The sequence below is a fragment of the Gopherus flavomarginatus genome (genome assembly GCF_025201925.1).
Source record: "Gopherus flavomarginatus isolate rGopFla2 chromosome 13 unlocalized genomic scaffold, rGopFla2.mat.asm SUPER_13_unloc_2, whole genome shotgun sequence".
In the NCBI taxonomy this organism is placed as follows: domain Eukaryota; kingdom Metazoa; phylum Chordata; order Testudines; family Testudinidae; genus Gopherus; species Gopherus flavomarginatus.
Window position 1 is genome coordinate 3,750,016 of NW_026114610.1, and position 20,195 is coordinate 3,770,210.

General features: G+C 46.9%; 1 protein-coding gene across 1 annotated transcript; it reads right to left on the minus strand.

Moving 5' to 3' along the window:
* Nucleotides 1–825: 825 nt before the first annotated feature.
* On the minus strand, nt 826–18,176 carry LOC127041330 (zinc finger protein 436-like). The gene is made up of 7 exons (XM_050935556.1): nt 18,168–18,176; nt 17,629–17,651; nt 16,179–16,294; nt 15,846–15,878; nt 11,437–11,525; nt 8,656–8,782; nt 826–2,024 (listed from the first exon to the last, which is right to left on the minus strand). Exons 1-7 carry the CDS (start codon nt 18,174–18,176, stop codon nt 1,063–1,065), a joined length of 1,359 nt encoding a protein of 452 aa, XP_050791513.1. The 3' UTR covers nt 826–1,062.
* Nucleotides 18,177–20,195: the final 2,019 nt, after the last annotated feature.

Sequence of the window (20,195 nt, forward strand, 5' to 3'; positions counted from 1 at the left end):
TAGAAAATGGGCCAATAAAATTCCCAGAGCTTGAAAATGAGTCCTGGAATCAAGATCTCTTTTTCTTTTGTGATATTACAGCACACCTGAATGATCTCAACATTCAACTTCAGAGGGAAAAAATCAACTTATATTTCAAATGTGTGCAGCAGTGAAAGCTTTCAAAATGAAATTGAAACTTTTCAGAAGTCGGCTGTCAAAAGGTGAAATGTGTCACTTTCCCACTTGTGCACAGAGTATCCCTCAGCACAAACACGCTGAGTTAGGAGAAAAATATGCAAAGCACATCTATCTTTTGATTGAAGAATTTGACAGAAGACTTACTTTGTCTAAAGACGACGATGTCCAGTTGAAGCTGATTGAAGATCCCTTTTCTGTGGATCCAGAGGAAGTGCCAGTAGATTTGCATTTGGAGGTTACTGAACTTCAATGTTCGGCAGTTTACCGATATAAGCACAGAGAAAGCAGCCTGTGGGACTTCTACAAAAGTCTGCATGATGAAAAATACAAGAATCTTATTGAAGTTGCACTGAAAACATTCAGCATTTTCGGAAGCACCTACATATGTGAAAAATCATTTTCCACCACGAACATGAATAAAAACAAGCAATGTTCTTCTCTGACTGACGACCATTTGGAAGACATAATGAAAATACCCACTTCAGATATGACCCCTGAATACGACAAGCTTGTTGCCCAAAAGAGATGTAATATCTCTCATTACATTTGCAAGGTAATTATGAAAAGTACAAAATTTTCTTTCAACAAAACAGGTGTTTTTCATTTTTCCCTGATTCATTAAAATTAAAAAATAGTTTGCTTTAATTGAAAAATTCTTAATAAAGTATCCCCCCCAATCTTCCTTTTTGGCCCACAGCTGTTTCAGCGGGGTGGCACTGGGGAAGGAGGGTTTGTTTCCACAGTGCAGGCAGCACTGGGTGTGTGTTTGTTTTGGTGGGGGTGGTGTTCTGTCGGTGCTGGGCGGGGAGGGGAGTTCAGCCTTCAGATGTTTTCTTTGGAGTAATATGGCCCTCACTGCTTTACGAGTTGTGCAGCCCTGCCCTAGAGGTTTTTATGGTGTTGAGCTCCCTGGCAGATTCTCTGATGACTAACATGGGCTGAGTGCCAAGCGAAGGTTTTCCCACACTCACTGCATTCATGAGGTCGCTCTCCTGTGTGGATTCTCTGATGAGTAATAAGGTTTGAGCTCCGATTGAAAGTTTTCCCACACTCGTTGCATTCATACGGCCTCTCCCCTGTGTGGATTCTCTGATGTTCAGAAAGGCCTGATCTGTGAGTGAAGTTTTTCCCACACTCACTACATTCATAGGGCCTCTGCCCTGAGTGGATTCTCTGATGTTTAGAAAGAGTTGAGGTGTTAATGAAGCATTTTCCACACTCATGGCATTTAAAGGGCCTTTCCCCCATGTGGATTCTCTGATGATTAATAAGGCTGAATCTGTGAGTGAAATTTTTCCCATACTCATTGCATTCATAGGGCCGCTCCCCTGTGTGGATTCTCTGATGGGAAATAAGGTGTGAGCTGCGGCTGAAGGTTTTCCCACACTCACTGCATCCATGGGGCTTCTCCCCTGTGTGGATTCTCTGATGGGAAATAAGATGTGAGCTGTGCTTGAAGGTTTTCCCACACTCACTGCATTCATACGGTTTCTCACTTGTGTGGATTCTATGATGCTCTTCACGGGCTGAATAATCACGTAAGTTTTTCCCACACACAGTGCATGTATTTTTGCTCTTTCCCATAAGGATTTCCTGCTGTGTTGTGGTTTCCTTGAGGTCCTTCTGAGTTCCTTCTCGTGAAATTAATTTACCCACTTTCTCCCCTTGCTGGTTTCCCTGCTCTTTTTCTGGTCGGTGCTGACTCTCACAGGAGTTTCCCTGCTCATGACTCCTGGACACATTCCTTTTCGATCTTTGTGATAATTCTCTGTGTTTATCCACTTGCTCAACATTTTCCTGCAGAGAATTCTGCTCCTCTTTCTCACGTACCATTGCATCACCTGCTGTGATAGAGACAGAAACCTCAGACAGGGATGGAAGGGAGAAGGCCAAACCAAAACAAGTACTGGAGAGAGGTCAAATAAAAATCAGGAACTGAACTCCCCCAAACTCTTCCCCCAAATGTTGTAGTAGGATTTTATGTTTGTATTTTATATAATTTGGAATGAAGGATAACTAACAATTATGCAGCAATGCATTAAGTGTATTGGTGTATGATCTGAGCACATCCTGCCAGCCACCCTTTTTGAGTAACAGATAGGAATGGCTAATGGGCCAGTGGGTAGAGATACATCAGCCAGAATCTGTGTCTGGGCTGATTTCAAGGCAGTAACAGACCTTTGAGGGTCACCAATTTGTTGTAGGTTTAGCATTTTAAAATAAGTAAAAGAATGCCAGGGTTGTTTTCTTTTGCATGGCAATTTGATGTTCCTGTGTAAAATGTTCTGTGTAAATTAATTCTGTTTTATGTTTGAATAAGGAATGTACATGTTAAGAGATAAGTGTGAAGGTCATCGCTGAACCATATGTATGAGGGAAGAACTGAAGAAAGACGCAAGGACACCAGGAGGCTGCAACACGCTCCTATTGAAATGTCAGAGGAGGGCAGACTGATGATTTTAAAGATGAGACAGGCACCTATCAGTGAGGACAAGATAGCTGTGATCAAAACCAGCCTGGGAGAACTCCCTGAGGGACTTAATGAAAGAATAAGATAAAGGATGAGAAGGACAATTTAAGATAACAAGCACCGTCAAACAATTGAATACAGCATGACAGTGCAAAACTCATTGGTCCCAATGAAGGAAAATCACTATATAAACAAGGTGCCTTGCCATGAAACTTTGGGTTCATCCTGCCAAGACTTCCCCGGAGCATCGTGTCATGACCAACGGAACCCAGCTCCTCCTACCCATGATCAACCTAGCTGGCCACTAGGTTGCTCTAGACTGGTAACTGTAACACTGACTGGCAGGACAGTGTGTGTGTGTGTGTGTGGTGTGTGACTGAACACATATGCGAATTGTTCTATTTTCAATAAATGCGGCGTATTGCCTTTTCCCCTGTAAAAGATGCTGTATGCTTCTTATAAGCATAACAGGGTAATGCCCACAAGGCAGCTAGCTAGCACATCTTGGAGGGACTTTCAAATTAAGTGGTTCATCAAGACACACTTGGTTGACAGCGGATCGTGGGAGAAGCTCATCTACACTGAGTGGACCATCATGGAAATGTGCTGTCTGGAATCTAGGTAATGGCCTCCTGCAATGACTGAGGGAAACTGGGCATGAACATGTGACTTGCCCATGTGACTCCAAACTCCATCCTGTTGTTCTAATTTTCCACAATAAGAACCATGGGATGCCTTCCACACGGCAAAAGCTATAAAAGGTCCTGGAAACACCTCCATTTTGTCTTCAATCCTGCTTCTTACCTCTGGAAGAACTTTGCTACAGACTGAAGCTCTGAGCAAAGGACTGAATGACCCATCGCAGCTGTGCATGTACTCCAGAGACTTGACTTAAGCCAACAATTTATTCCACCACTGCTATAAGCCTGAACCAAGAACTTTGCCATTACTGGATGTAATTGATTCCCTTAGCCAATTCTAACTCCCACCTTTCTTTCTTTTTATGAATAAACCTTTAGATATTACATACTAAAGATTGGCACCAGCATGATTTTTGGGTGAGTTTTAAGTTGTATATTGACCTGGGAGTGGCTGGCCCTTTGGGATCAGAAGAAACTATCATTTAATGACACTGGTTGTAAAGAACCACTCATCTCTGAATCCAGTGTGTTTGGTGGTGTTATAAGAACCAGAATGCCTGAGAAAACTGCCTTTATGTTTTCTTGTTAGCCAGTGTGGTGAAACAGAAGTTACTTTTGTGGCTGGTTTGATCTATCTTATAAAAGGAGTACTTGTGGCACCTTAGAGACTAAGAAATTTATTTAAGCATACGCTTTCATAGGCTATAGCCCACTTTATCGGATGCATGCTTATGCTCAAATAAATGTTAGTTTCTTAGGTGCCACAAGTACTCCTGTTCTTTTTGTGGATACAGACTAACACGGCTGCTACTCTGAAACTTATAAAAGAATAACCACCAGTTTTGGGTTGTGTTTGCCCTATTTCTCAGCAGTTCGTCCTGAATTTGGCATCCTCAGTTGTGACTCGCTAAGGCTCGGTGACAGGGTGCCAAGGGAGGGGGCTGGGTCATGGATTTACAGGGTTAGGTGACCCAACGTTCATACAGTCTCCCTTTGGACCGCCCTCTTTAGGATACGTCTAAGGTGCATCAGGGAGTCGGCTGCCTTCCAGGCTGAGTCTCACGCTAGTGCATTAAAAATGGCTGTGGAGACATTGCTTTGATGTTAGCGCTCTGCTTGGAGTTCAGACCATCCAGCCCACCCACCCCCCTCAACCTCTGGCTTTAGAACCCAAGCTACAACACAACCAACAGCGACTACATCGTTATTTGTAGTGAGTCAGCATGGACTCTGGCTGGGAAGCAGCTTCCAGACGCAGTGCAGACATACCCTTAATGAGTGACACGCTCGCTTTAGCTTTTTCCAAGGGTGAACCCCGGTTCCCCTCTAGAACCATAGAGTTAAAAGGGACCGCAAAGGTCATCTAGTCTAACCCCCTGCCAAGGTGCAGGATTTGCTGTGACTAAACCAGCCTCCTTTTGAAAGCCTCCAGTGAATAACTATCCACCACCGCACTAGGCGTCTGTTCCATAGTCCTACTGTTCTTCCAGTTAGGAAGTTGTTCCTGAGATTTAATCTAAATCTGCTGTGCTGTAGTTTGAACCCCCTGCTTCTTCTCCTGCCCTCTGTGACAAGAAAGAAGAACTGTTCTCCATCCTCTGTATGGCAGCCTGTAGCGGGGAAGACCAGCAGGGACCACAACCTGCCTGTTGGGCTACAGAGCCAGGAAAGCCACCTCTACCCCTCTGGAAGATGAGGACAGAAAGCAGAAGTACAAGAGGGGGCCCTGCAGCTCAGTTGGGCTGGAGCTGCCAAAGGAGACAGACGCTTATCACCCGCTGCCAGAGTGGGACACTGAGGACCCACTAGGGCTGCCACCAGAGGACTGGCCAAAGCTCCCAGGATCACCAGCCAGTCGAGGTGCCAATGAGCTGATGGGGCTGCCACAGACCACCAATCGCTGGGGAAATGAAGGACAGAGGTACCAAACCTTGGGGAATGTAGGAAGTAGCCCAGGGAAATTAGACCATCGTCTGGCTGAGCGTTGGCCTGACACTAAGTAAGGGTGTTGTGGTGGACCCCTCCTGATCCAGTGGCAGATTACACTGCCACTGTTAGGACCAGGGGCTGGGACCCAGTGAAGTCAGGTGGGGCAGGGTCCCCCTACCTCCTGTCACCCCGCCTTTGGCCAGGAGGCCTGTGTTGGTCGACTGGCCGCCAAGCAAGGATGCTAGACTGTTTGGTGCTTGACCTGGGCAACGCCTCTAATTGTTTGCTATCCCACCCTGTCTGAGGGCCTGGGCTTGGAGACTTTGCAGCTCTGTCCTGAGACAGATCAGGAGGAACGGCCACACACGCTCACACAGCCTTTTGAGTATTTGAAGATCGCTGATTAACTCATTTCCAAACTAAACACATCCAATTCCATCAGCCTTTGCTCACTGGTTTGTGTTCCATCCCTTTGATCATCTTTGTCATTTGCCTCTGGATTCTTTCCAGTTTCTCTACATCCTGTCTAGTCACTGGTGACCAAAACTGGATGCAGGACGCCCCCTGAGGCCTAACCAGTGCTGAGCAGAGCAGTACTATCACCACCTGTGATTTGCATGCTATGTTTCTCTTAATGCATTTGCTTCTTTTTGCATTACCATCACGCTGTTGACTTCATGTTGAGGCTGTGATCCACCACAACTTCCAGATCCTTCTCAGTGGTGCTGCTGCCATGCCAGTTATCTCCCAGTCAGGATTTGTGCACTGGGTTTTTCTTCCCGAAGTGTAGCACCTTACACTTGTCTTTGTTGAATGTCATTGACGTCTATAGCCCAGGTCACCAATTTATCACAATCTCTTTCAAGTTTTGCACTATCCTCCAAAGTGTTGACAACCGCCCACCCAGCTTAGTGTCATCTGCAAATTTGATCAGTATGCTCTCTATTCCTACATCCAGGTCATTAATGAAGATGTTAAATAGCAACAGACACAAAACAGATCCCTGTGAAACCCCATTTGAGAAATCCCTGCAATGTGACATCATTCCAATAATAGTTATTCTTTGTTTGCGGTTGTGTAACCAATTATTTATCCACTTAATGGGAGTTCTGTTGAGCCTGCATTTCTCCAGCTTACTCATGGGACTGTGTCAAAAGCCTTTCTGAAGTCCAGGTCCATTTTAGCCACCAAACCAGTTGCCCTATCAAAGAAGGATATCAGGCTGGTTTGTCATGCTATGTTCCTAGTAAATCCATGCTGGCTGCTATCGGTTACCCCTTCATCCTCTGGGTATTCGCAAACTGAATGTTTTATACATTGCTCTAGTAGCTTCCCTGGTACTGAGGTCAGGCTGACTAGGCTCCAGCTTCTCCTTTTTCCCCTTTGTAAAGATGGGCACTATGTTAACCCTTCTCCAGTCTTCTGGGACCCCTTCTGTCATCTGAGTTTGCAAATATTGCCAGAGGCTCTGAGATTTCGTCAGCTAATTCTAGGCTGAACAGCAAGAAAGGAGATGGGGGGCTGGCTTGGGGGATTAAGAGCTCTGTTATCAACATTTGATGAGCTGTTGAGCTTGAGTTGATGGCTAGCCATCCATGAGGAGTCATCAGAGAGAGGCGGAGATTTCAGTTTGGACAGAGGAAGACAGGTCTGGAGTAGAGCGGTAGATCTGTGATTCATCAGCATACGGACAGTAGCTGAATTTGTATTTGGAGGTGAGATTTCCCAGAGATAAAGTACAGAGGAAGTGACCAAGGACTGAGCCCTGTAGAACCCCCACAGAAAAATGGAGTGGGGGTGAGGACGATCTTCCTAAGGACACGCTGAAGTAGTGGTTACAGAGGTAGGAGGAGAACCAGGAAGCAGACAAGATGTCAAGACGACGACCATGGTCAGTGGTATTAAAGGCGGCTGACGGGTCAAGAAGAATAAGGGTGGAGCATAGGTTCTGAGCTTTGCTTAGGGAGAGGTCATTAGAGACTATGGCAAAAGCATTCTCAGTGGAAGGCCCCAAATCTCTGCCTCCCTGACACCTTCCCTTCCCACTGCCACCAGATCCTTCCTGCTCCTTGGATCAAACACTCCCCATCCTCTTCCCACTATCCTCAGTCTTTTCCACTTCCAAGTATCCCACATCTCCTACCCAATACCCCCAACTCCAACAGCACCACTGCTGGGACCTCCATCACCTTTCTCCATTCCCAGGCTCCCACTCCCCCAAACTACCACACTCCCTGTTCCTAGGAGATTCTGTCTCTGATTCCTCACCTCTGCTTCCTTCCATGGTACCCATCCCTCCCTGATTCCCTGTAGTCTTCCACGTACCTATCCCTTTCCTCCCACTACACTCAGCCTTCCCTACCTTGTGGCACCCCACAAGCACTAGCTCCCATCATCTTCTCCACTCCCACTGCTCCCTGCTCTCCTTTCCCCTACCCCCCAAGAACTCTTGAATAGGAACCTCACACTGCTCTCATAGTCATTGGTTGGTTGGGTCAAGAGGACATGCTGTGGCCACTGCCTCTGAGCTACACCCATTCATCTGAGTCGGAGCCGTACCACTGTTTACTTTCAGACTAAGTGTATTGTGCATTTTGTTTGCATTCTGAAGGAGTTCCTCTTAGACGTTTCCCCTGATTAAAATATTGCTCTCAGCCCTGAAATTTTGGAAAGTGTTTTAAAATCCACTCTGGCCTCTTCTGAGCTGCAAAGTTTTGTCAGCATAGATCTGTTTGTTAGGGATGCAAAAGAACACATCCTTAATTGATATAATTATGCTGGAAAACTCTCTCATGGAGACCATACACATCACCCCTAAAATGCAACCTTAACTCTGCCCCTGGCCCTGCAGCTGGTACTAGCCACTAGGAATGGCTCAGTAAGTCTGGTGCAAAGGTTAACAAACTAACAAAGGAAGTGGAGGTTTCTCCATTTCTTGAAGTCTTCAAGTCGCAGTGGATGCCTTTCTGGGGGCGGATTGAGTCCAACACAAGGTATTCAGCTCAGTACAGCAGTAACTAGATGAAATTCTATGACCTGGTTTTACAGGAGGTCAGATTAGATGACTTAATAGTCCTTTCTGGCCATAAAATCTATGATTCCAATATAGCTATGGAGGACTAAGAACGTGCCATTGTTTGTGTTGTGTTCACAGATGGGAATCCCAGCATTTCTCCACATCCTCCAGCCGTGTGCACTGGGTCAGCCGTAGCTGTAACTGGATGGTGAAGGGAGGAGTTGGAGCAGCTTGGCAGAGGTGTCACTGTGATATGAAGGAAGGTGCATAGGAACCTTGAGAGACCTAGTCTGCCCCATTTCAATACACTCAGTGGGCTGTTGCTGAGACAGGGAAGAGCAGAGGAGGCATTGTGGGGGTGGCGTGAACCTTAACTCTTCATTTCCCGTTCTAAAAACGGAGGGGATTGGAATCCTTACCCAGCGAGGTCACATTCTCACAGTTCTCCTGCATGACGTCTCTGCAGAGGGCTCTTTGACGGGGGTCCAGCAGAGCCCACTCTTCCCTGGTGAAATACACAGCCACCTCCTCGAAGGTCACCGGCCCCTGAAAGAGCAAGAGCCCTCCACTCACAACCTGCTGCCCCACTCACAGCCCCACTATTCATGGGGGAGAGGAGCCAATCAAATGGAAGCTCTGAGAGAGAGACAGTCAGCAGGGTCCCACCCCCACCCTGCTCAGAGCAGCCAGGAGGCAAAACAGGAGGGGAGATAGAGATCCCCTCACCCCCCCCAGCAGACAGAGGGGGAAGGGTCTTCTCATCCATCACACACCTACAAGCCAGAGGCTGATGTGGGGGATGGGGCCCCCAGCAGGCTCCAGAGTCAGCTCCCCAGTAGGAATCCCAACAGATTTCCCATTGCCGGCAGCTGGAAGGAAGGGGAGGGGTTATCTACTCTAAGCCTCACTGGTGGGTCACCTCCCACCCCTCCTTCCAATCTCATAGACTCATAGACTGGAAGGGACCTCGAGAGGTCATCGAGTCCAGTCCCCTGCCCTCATGGCAGGACCAAATACTGTCTAGACCATCCCTAATAGATATTTATCTAACCTACTCTTAAATATCTCCAGAGATGGAGATTCCACAACTTCCCTAGGCAATCTATTCCAGTATTTAACTACCCTGACAGTTAGGAACTTTCTCCTAATGTCCAACCTAAATCTCCCTTGCTGCAGTTTAAGCCCATTGCTTCTTGTTCTATCATTGGAGGCTAAGGTGAACAAGTTTTCTCCCTCCTCCTGATGACAACACCCTTTTAGATACCTGAAAACTGCTATTATGTCCCCTCTCAGTCTTCTCTTTTCCAAACTAAACAAGCTCAATTCCTTCAGCCTTCCTTCATAGGTCATGTTCTCAAGACCTTTAATCATTCTCGTTGCTCTTCTCTGGACCCTCTCCAATTTCTCCACATCTTTTTTGAAATGTGGTGCCCAGAACTGGACACAATACTCTAGCTGAGGCCTGACCAGCGCAGAGGAAAGCGGAAGAATGACTTCTCGTGTCTTGTTTACAATACACCTGTTAATGCATCCCAGAATCACGTTTGCTTTTTTTCCCAACAGTATCGCACTGTTGACTCATATTAAGATTGTGGTCCACTATGACCCCTAGATCTCTTTCTGCCATACCCCTTCCTAGACAGTCTCCTCCCATTCTGTATGTGTGAAACTGATTGTTCGTTCCTAAGTGGAGCACTTTGCATTTATCTTTATTGAACTTCATCCTGTTTACCTCAGACCATTTCTCCAATTTGTCCAGATCGTTTTGAATTTTGACCCTGTCCTCCAAAGCAGTTGCAATCCCTCCCTGTTTGGTATCGTCCGCAAACTTAATAAGCGTACTTTCTATGCCAACATCTAAATCGTTGATGAAGATATTGAACAGAACCGGTCCCAAAACAGAACCCTGCGGAACCCCACTTGTTATACCTTTCCAGCAGGATTGGGAGCCATTAACAACTATTCTCTGAGTATGGTTATCCAGCCAGTTATGCACCCACCTTATCGTAGCCCCATCTAAATTGTACTTTCCTAGTTTATCTATAAGAATATCATGCGAGACCGATCAAATGCCTTACTAAAGTCTAGGTATATCACATCCACCGCTTCTCCCTTATCCACAAGGCTCGTTATCCTATCAAAGAATGCGATCAGATTAGTTTGACACGATTTGTTCTTTAAAAATCCATGCTGGCTATTCCCTATCACCTTACCACCTTCCAAGTGTTTGCAGATGATTTCTTTAATTATCTGCTCCATTATCTTCCCTGGCACAGAAGTTAAACTAACTGGTCTGTAGTTTCCTGGGTTGTTTTTATTTCCCTTTTTATAGATGGGCACTATATTTGACCTCTTCCAGTCTTCTGGAATCTCCTGTCTCCCATGATTTCCCAAAGATAATAGCTAGAGGCTCAGATACCTCCTCTATTAACTCCTTGAGTATTCTAGGATGCATTTCATCAGGCCCTGGTGACTTGCAGGCATCTAACTTTTCTAAGTGATATTTTACTTGCTCTTTTTTTATCTTATCTTCTAAACCTATCCTCTTCCCGTAAGCATTCACTATATTAGACATTCCTTCTGACTTCTCAGTGAAGACCGTCACAAAGAAGTCAGTAAGCATCTCTGCCATTTCCAAGTCTCCCATTACTGTTTCCCCCTTTCACTGAGCAGTGGGCCTACCCTGTCCTTGGTCTTCCTCTTGCTTCTAATGTATTGATAAAAAGTCTTCTTGTTTCCCTTTATTCCCATAGCTAGTTTGAGCTCATTTTGTGCCTTTGCCTTTCTAATCTTGCCTCTGCATTCCTGTGTTATTTGCCTTTATTCATCCTTTGTAATCTGACCTAGTTTCCATTTTTTATATCTCCTAGCAGCCTCTGGCCAGTAGGTTCATGTTCTTGCACTGGGAATCTGATACGTTTTCCCCAGCGCTGTCCAGGATTCCCCCACCAGCCCCATTCCACAAATAGGGTAATTTCCTCCCCCAAACCCCATGGGTCTGTTCCTAGAATCCAGGACTTGGGTTAAACAATTCCCAGAAAGTTTGTCACATGCCTTGACCCCCTCCCTTTCTCCACCCTGAGTATTTCCTGCCCCCATCCCACCTCCACACTGAGCTTCCCCAAAGATCCCAGCCCTCAGTATTTCCTGCCCCTCCCCCTCCAGCAGGAACCCACTAGCCACCCCGCAATAATCCCTACCTGGACTGGCTCCACTACAGTCAGTTCCCTTCCCTGTCCCGTGGGAGGCTGGGACAATCTGGAGCCAAAGGTGGGCGTTACTCTGCCGCCTGTCAGGGTGAGAAGGGTGACAGAGAAGATTTCAGAAGGACCTTTAGTTCTTGTCACATCATGATCTTCCCTGGCCCTTTCCCTGCACAAGATGTTTCTGACTCACATGCTGGGAAAACAGTCCATCACTTTATCACAGCCCAGACCCGGCCCTTTCCACCAGTGCTAAACCCACTGCGCTAGTTTTAAAACCCTGAGGGCAACTCCCCCAACGGTGGGGAGCAGGCGGAGGCAGGGACAGGACAAAGTCTGCCCAGTGTAGGTGCAGTAAATTAAATGAAGTTTGCTGGTGATAGCTGGAAGGCTTGGTCAATAGAGACAAATAGTGGACCATGAAGTGGGCCTCACTTCCATTTTATGTATTATGTTCCTCACCCTCATGCTTCAGAGTTTCACCCATAACTGCTAGGGGTCAGGAAGGGATTTTTCCCCCCTATATATTTTTGGAGGGTTCTTTTATCTCTTTCTTCTGAAGCTTCAGGAACAGCCAGAGAAGAAGACAGGATATTGGGCAGGGTGAATCTCTCTCTCTCTCTTTGTGCTCCCATGCTCAGAGTCTAACTGATCATTATAGGTGGGATGGGGAAGAAATTTCCCCCTTGGGTCAGGTTGTAGGTGATCTGGGGGTTTTTCCATCTTCCTCTGCAGCGTGGGGTGTGGGGCACTCACTAGGATCACCCAGAAATATCTCACTTAATCATTTCCCTGCCACTGCAGGGGTCTGGGGCACTGAGGCACCTCGGTCCCTCCTATTCTCTGCCTGGGGCATATAACAGTCTAGTCTCCTCTGGGCTGCAAGACTTTGGTCTCACTCCAGCTGTTGAGTTTAGTGGGCGGGTACTGGGGGGTGTTGGCAGCCAGTGCTAGACAGGAGGTCAGACCAGATGATCCAGTGGTCCCTTCTGGCCTTAGACTTTATGACTCTGTCATAAACAGATAGTTAACGGTTAACAGAACAGGAGTATTTCATGTCTCTTTTGCCTGTAAAGGGTTAACAAGTTCAGTGAGCCTGGCTGCCACCTGACCAGAGGACCAATCAGGGGACAGGATACTTTCAAATCTTGAGGGAGGGAAGTTTTTGTGTGTGCTGTTAGTGTTTGGTTCTTGTTCTCTCTGGGTTCTGAGAGTGACCAGACGAGCAACCAGGTTTCTCTCCAATCTCCCTGATACAGTCTCTTATATGTGCTCAGAATAGTAAGTACTAGGTAGATAAGGTGAGTTAGGCTTATGTTTGTTTTCTTTATTTGCAAATGTGTATTTGGCTGGAAGGAGTTCAAATGTGTATTTGGCTGAACGGATTTTAATTTGTACTTGTATACTTAGGCTGGGAGGGTATCCCAGTGTCTATAGCTGAGAGACCCTGTACCTATTCCATTTTAAATTTACAAAGATAATTTTTACTGTTTTTCTTTCTTTAATTAAAAGCTTTTCTTGTTGAAGAACCTGATTGTTTTCTTTTATTCTGGTGTGAGACCGCAGTGGACTGGGTCTGGCTTCACCAGGGAATTGGGTGGGGAAAGGAGGGAAGGGGGGAAAAGAGGTTAATTTCTCTCTGTGTTAAGATTACTTTCTCTCTCAGGGAGAGTCTGGGAGGGGAGAGAGAAGGAGGAGGAAGGTGAATTTTCCTCTCTATTTTAAGATTCAAGGAGTTTGAATCACAGTGATCTTCCAGGGTAATCCAGGGAGGGGAAGTCTGGGAGAGGCAACGGTGGGGGAAAGGGTTTACTTTCCTTGTGTTAAGATCCAGAGGGACTGGTCTTGGGGGTCCCTGGCAAGGTTCTGGGGGGACCAGAGTGTACCAGGCACTGGAATTCCTGGTTGGTGGCAGCGCTACAAGTACTAAGCTGGTAATTGAGCTTAGAGGAATTCATACTGGTACCCCATCTTTTGGACGCTAAGCTTCAGAGTGGGGATTTATCCCATGACAGACTCTATGACTGGATGTGCGCAGGTTTGGGAGCTTGTGAACTTCCAACCCCCTACTTATTTCTCCTTCATTTTCTGTCTTCTCTTTCCCTCACTCCCCTCCCTCTGCCTGGGAGACTTAGTGACCAACGATCCCTGGGTTCCTTTGCTCTCCTGCGATCGCTGACCGCACTCAATGCTGGTTTGCATCAAAACTTTCTGCTTCGTCCCCATTTCTACTAACCACCGCAGGGCTTTCAGTCTCGCTGGCTGGGATACAGGCAATGAAAGGGTTACTGTGCACAGCTGCAAACTGCCTCATTTCACAGCTGAGATAAGTAAGCAAGCACCACTTATTGGAAGCCAAATCTTTTCTGACCCCTGAACATTTACTATAAAAGTAAGAATACAACATGTATCCGTGCTGAGTCTATATATAACTTGTATATTTCAAGAGGCTGACAGAGAACACTGGTCACAATGAACAGGGGAGTGCAGGAGTGGGGGAGTGAGATTTTCTTTGCTTTAGATCATAATGAAATACTCAACATCTCACAGCCTCCTGACTGCCTTTCCTGAGCCCCCCGGGGGTCACAAACCACCAGCTGAGAAACACAAGCCTAGAGCATTCTTTTGTATCGGCATTGACTACGCAACGCATGGGAAGAGAGTGCTACATGGTACCCGGACAAAGCGTGAATGAGCCCAGTGCAATGGCATACATGGACCAACCCTGGGAACTGTTAATTCCAGTAACACCCACGTTTTGAACTCTCTGCCTTACTTCACTGTAAAAAGACGACAAAAGTTCATAAGATCTTACAATACCCTATAGCAACAAGTTGATGAAAAGTAGGTTAAATTCTTTTCAGCCATGACTGCCATGCACAGGTGCAAGACGACCAACTACAGAAAATTAAATTAGTCCAAACAAAAGGGGGCTAATGATGTAGTTCAGGGCCAGTACTAAGCCCTCTGCTTGGTAAACAAGAAAATGTGGCAACGAAGTTACCTAGGCCAAATTTGGCCTTAGGGACATGGATTTAATTAGTAAACAAAATAATAAAAAATTAACTATGCCACCTACTTTTATTCCTTTTGGGACTTTTAAAAAGCGATGGGGTGGGGGGAGAAAATCATCTCCCACCTCACCCCTGACATGGCAACACTGCTACTAAACTGATAACAGTTCCTTTCTGAGAGGCTGTGTTTTCATTATATTTTAATTTGTGTTTCCTTCTCTTTCTCCTCGTGATGCACATTCATTAGTTTGCACTTCATTTTGACCATAGTTCTATCCTGTTTCTCAGAAAGGCTCTAAGGGCTTGTCAGTTAAAATATGTTCCAAAGGGACCCATTGCTCTCGTGATTAGTGACTTTCTTAAAGTCTCTCAGTGCTTGTAAGTTAAACTAGTTTTCTAAAAAGAGCCTCTTTTTAAGAGCAGGATTAGTAATGAAACTTACCCTCTTTCCCACAAGCCACTGCCTCTGTGGCTTTACTGTCTGGTACAACACCTTCAAATAATTCTGCTGAGGATGTTTCCCAGAAATTAATTATCATCGGATGGCTAGAAATGTATTGGAGAAAAAAAATTAAGATTCTATCTTAAATGAATAAAATCATTCCAAGAATATAAATTAATGTAAGCATAAAAAAAAAGGTTAGAGCAAAAAGTTAATTAACAGAACCAAACAAACGTTGCATTCTTAAAGTAGTGCAGGTTATGCCAATATTTATATATATATTGAATTGCTGTTTTAACCAAATTAGATGCTAATAGCTGTTTTATTTATTTAAAGTGTAAAAATCAGCTACAACCTGTCTCACAAGAGGTAAATAGTGCACTAAAATAATTATAGGTTAAAAATGTGAATACATTACCAATTTAGAGTCACAACAAAAAAAGTCTGTATTTTTTTTAAAAACTCTAACTATACTAACAAACTTTCAAATAAATATGTTTAAAAAAACCTCAGCCTTTGTATTTTTTTTCAAAAAGTGTCAAGCAACCACTCAAACACAGGAAAAGTTGTCAAAGACCTTAGTGGTCTCTAAAAAAAGCTTTAAAATCAGACTATGTAAACTTAATTAAAAACACTATTAATATTACTGCAATTAAAACTGCAAAATAAAATTCTTAAATTTAATGTAGTGTAAAAATGCAATAATTAAAGAAAGCAAGGCAAAAAAATTAGTACTAAAAAAAACTGCAAAACACTTTAAATGCTTATGTGATATTGTTGAGCTAAAATATTTAAGAGACAAGTCAGTTGAAAATATAGTGGTGCAAGAAGAAAGTAACATCTCTTCCCATTGTTACACAGCTTCCAGGTGCTGGAGGCTGTGATTCCCTGTCGTTAATATGGTTATTGGTCTGAAATCTCCCCATGGCCAGTCAGAGACAGACACGTACCTGTGTCGCTCCCCAGCCCCCGTCGCAGCGTCTCTAGGGGAAGGAGAAGATGGGAGAGGTGAGAATTCAGGCCCTCGCATTCATGGAGAAATCCCCATTGCTTATTAATGGAACTGCTGTTAACTACGAGATGGTGACAGAGATCAGAGGCCAACAAGGCAGCCACTGCAGACAGAGCCAGCCTCCCAGGGCTGCTCCATGGGGAAGGGTGACTCGCTGAGCTGGGCTGTGAGATGGAGCCGAGGATCAGTGACATCACTAGAGTCCCCAGCTCCTCCCAAGGGCCAGGGTCGCTCTAACCAGAGGAGACGCCACCCCCAGACTCCAATTCACCTTTGAATCTCAGCACCACCTCCTGCAGCATGGCACTTTTCAGAGAAAAATCGCTGAGTCTTTTCTCCAGCTCTGCAAACGACGGCTCTAGCTTCCGAAATGTCCTGTCCTCCCTGCTGGGGAAAGGAGGGGTGAGAAATAGGCCTGAGCCCCAGATCCTGAGCCCAGCAACCCCCAAACTCCAGGAAAACCTGGATCTGCGCTTTGTAGCCTGAGATGGTCGTTGTCATGGTGGAGTCACCTCAGCCCTGTACTCCCCCAGAGAGACGGGAAAGGTGGGGAGACACTAGAGCAAGGAACAGAGACATTGTTCAGGAGCTTTCTCAGGGACGCTCTGGTTCTGTGGGGGGCAGAGCCACTCCCTTACCTGGTTTACTGCAGTAACAAGGGCCACCAGCACTGGGATTATGTGGAAAAAGAGGAGACACAGACCAAAGAGTGGGCAGGTCCTACATGCTGACAGTGGCCACAGACGCGAGCTCAGGTCTCCAGCAGAAGAATGAACATGGGCCCTTAAACACCAAAACCCTCAAGCCCTTCAGCTGAAGCAGTAACCCTGGGCTGTCCAGCTCATTTCGCAGAGAGGGCCAGACTGCCCTGTCCGTTACGGCCAGTGGCCAGGGCATCAGGTTAGGACTCTGTGCCCTGCTCCATTCACAGCAGAACATCCACTGCTCTCCATGGAACACCCATATACAAAGAACAAGGGGAGAATCTGCCCTTCATATCAGAAAAAAATTTTACTTCTTAGTATTTTGCCAAGTCTTTCTCTGTCACACTCAGTGTCACTCGGGAGGAAAAACAGCCCTTCCCGGACACCCTGTAGGGCCCTGCTGGTTCTTCCCTTCCTTTCCCACCCTCCTTTCTCCATTTCTCTTTTGCTTCCTTGTCATTGTGTCTCTCCTCTGTTCTTCCCTCCCTACAGCAACCCCCTATTCCCACCCTGCAAAGGTTTCACTCCCGCCCTCTCCCTGATCCACCTGCTCAGGTGATCACCAGGGAACATTCAATGTTGACATCAAAGTGTCATCATTTCAGTTGACACCCCGATGACATTAACTGGAGACTGGAGAGTTCACGCTCTCAGAGCTACGGCTTCAGGCTGCTGGCAACCCCAGCAAGGCAACGCTGTCTCTGTTTACACTAGGGAGGTGCTGAGGGCCAGCAACTCACTTTAACAAATGTGAAAGCTGAGATTCTGCACCCTTGGAATACATGACATGGCCACATCAGTCCAGGAGACGGGCCTGATCTGTCCCATCGGCCCTGTGTCTAGCAGCCCTGCTGTGACCTCATTAGCGATCGGACAGTAAACGGCTCTTCTCCTACCTGAGTCAGCCGCTAGGGGAGACAGAATCACACGCTCCAAGGGCAGGGGGCAGCTTCCTATTCAGTGCAGTTATCAAACCTAACGGCCCATGAGGGGAGCAAAATGGAGCCCAGGACTTACCTGCCCCCAGTGCTCCCAACACCCTAAAGAGGGAGAGAAAGAGGAGGCTGTCAGTGGGGGGTTCCTGAGTGGGGAAGCCTCCTGCTCTGCAAGGGTCACTACTGAGGCCTTGGGAAATAGGGGAATTTCAGGTTGACATTCCCAGAGCAGCTGCCCCCCTCACCAGGGACTTTCCCCTACGCAGCCCCAGCAATCCCTGTGGGCAGGTCACCACTGCAGGAATCTTCTCCTCAGGCACTTTACAGGCAGAAGATATTTCTCTGCATTGAGAATCAAATTTCACCCAGTGCTGAGAGATCCAGAAGACCCCTGGCCCCACTAAACCCATTAACCTGCAGTGCGAGGGGCCTTGGGCCTGGCTTGGGACCTCAGCATGGTGGTGGAGGGGATTCACCCTCCAAGTGCCAATGCAGAGAGTAATTTCCAGGAGAGAAGGTCTTGGGGCTGCAGCATCCAGGACTCCCAGGACCCATCCATGGCGCCGCTGCCAGATTCACTGTGTGACGTTGGGCAGGGTTCTGCCCCTCCCTCTGCCTCACTTTCCCCATTTGTCTCATAGGGATAATGCCCCTGACCCCACTCTGTAAAGTGCTTTGTGGTCTAGAGCTCAGAAGCGCCTATAGAAATGCTGCGTATGATCATTGCAATGACAGCCTGACCTGCAGGGTTGGCTCAGCAGGCTGCTGCCCCTTCTCTCCTCCCCTCTCGCTGAGCAGGGAAATCTCCCATGACAGGCTGCAGACGCCCTCATCCCTTCTCTGGACAATGGCTCTCTCTAGCTCTTCCAGCCGGGCCAGCAGACGCTGTTCCTGCTCCTCCAGACACCCTCGCAGCTCCTGCCACTCCCTGACGATCTTCTGCGTCTCGCCTGCCGTCTGTTTCTGCAACAGGGAGAGGGCGGCTCAGTAACAGGGGAACACAGAACATAAGAATAGCCCAGACTGAGTCAGATCAAAGGTCCATCTAGCCCAGTACCCTGTCTTCTGACAGTGCCAATGCCAGGTGCCCCAGAGGGAATGAACAGAGCAGGGAATCATGAAGTGATCATCCCCTGCCGCCCATTCCCAGCTTCTGGCAAACAGAGGTTAGGGACACCATCCCTGCTCATCCTGGCTAATAGCCACTAATGGACCTATCTTCCATGCACTTCTCCGGTTCTTTTTAGAACCCTGTTAGTGTCTTGGCTTAACAACATCCTCTGGCAAGGAGTTCCACAGGTTGACTGTGCGTTTTGTGAAGAAATACTTCCTTTTGTTTGTTTTAAATCTGCTGCCTATTCATTTCACTGAGTGACCCCTAGTTCTTGTGTTATGAGGCAGAAACAACACTTCCTTATTTACTTTCGCCACACAAGTCATGATTTTATAGACCTCTACCATATTCCCCTCCCCCCAATAGTAGTCTCTTTTCCAAGCTGAACAGTCTCAGGCTTTGTCTGCACTGGCACATCTCTCCTGCTGACAAACAGCAGCTACGCTGTGTGCCTGTTAGCAGCACGGCTGTAGCGGCACAGACGTGTCGCTAAAAGCTGCGGCGTGTAGCCATAGCCTCAGTCTTATTAATCTCTCCTCATACGGAAGCTGTTCTGGACCCTTCATCATTTTGTTGGCCTTCTCTGAGCCTTTTCCAATTCCAGTGTATTTTTTTGAAATGAGGTGACCAGATCTGCACACAGTATTCAAGATGTAGAGGTACCATGGATTTATATAGAGGCAATAGGATATTTTCTGTTTTATTGTCTATCCCTTTCCTAATGATTCCCCACATTCTGTTTGCTTTTTTGACTGGCGCTGCACATTGAGTGGATGTTTCCAGAGGAACTATCCGACAGCGACTCCAAAATCTCTTTTTTGAGTGGTAACAGCTAATTTAGACCCCATCATTTTATGTCCATTTGATATTATCTTTTCCTATGTGCATTACTTTGCATTTATCAACACCGAAATTCATCTGCTCGGTAAATGGGGAACATCATAATGCGCCTCGAGGCGGGTGGCAGAGTTATTTACCAGAACACAAGATCTCTTGCAGTGAGTGATGGGAAGTTCATTTATCCCAGGAAGGGAGGAGGGATCAGGGCCGGGGTGAGCTGTACATCACCAACAGGAGGGACACTTCTCCCCAAACCTCATCAACTTGCACTGAGCCAAATCCTCCATCTCTGCAGCCCACATTTCATCTCCTTCCTCCCCAACCCCCCAGGAGCTAGAAAGGATCCCTGGTCACTGTGACATCCAGACAGTCCGTGGGCAGGGGCTCTGGCTAACACAGACTGACCCTCTCCTGCCCAGCAGCCTCCTGCACCCTAAGGGCATCATGTCATCCCCGTGTCTGACCCTGCAGGTTCCCTGGACTCCAGTGGGGATGGGTCCCTGGCTGAGGCTGGCAGGGTGGGCCCTGCATTCACCAGATCATTCTTATGCCAGGCAAACCTCAGTGGCTGGGGTCTCTGGGCACCTACCAGCAGCTCCTCACTTTGTCGCTCCTCCTCGGCTTTAGCTGCTTCTCCCTCTTTTCCCAGAGGGGCCAGATACTTTTGTGGTGCCTCCTGGAAGAAGCAGGGGAGG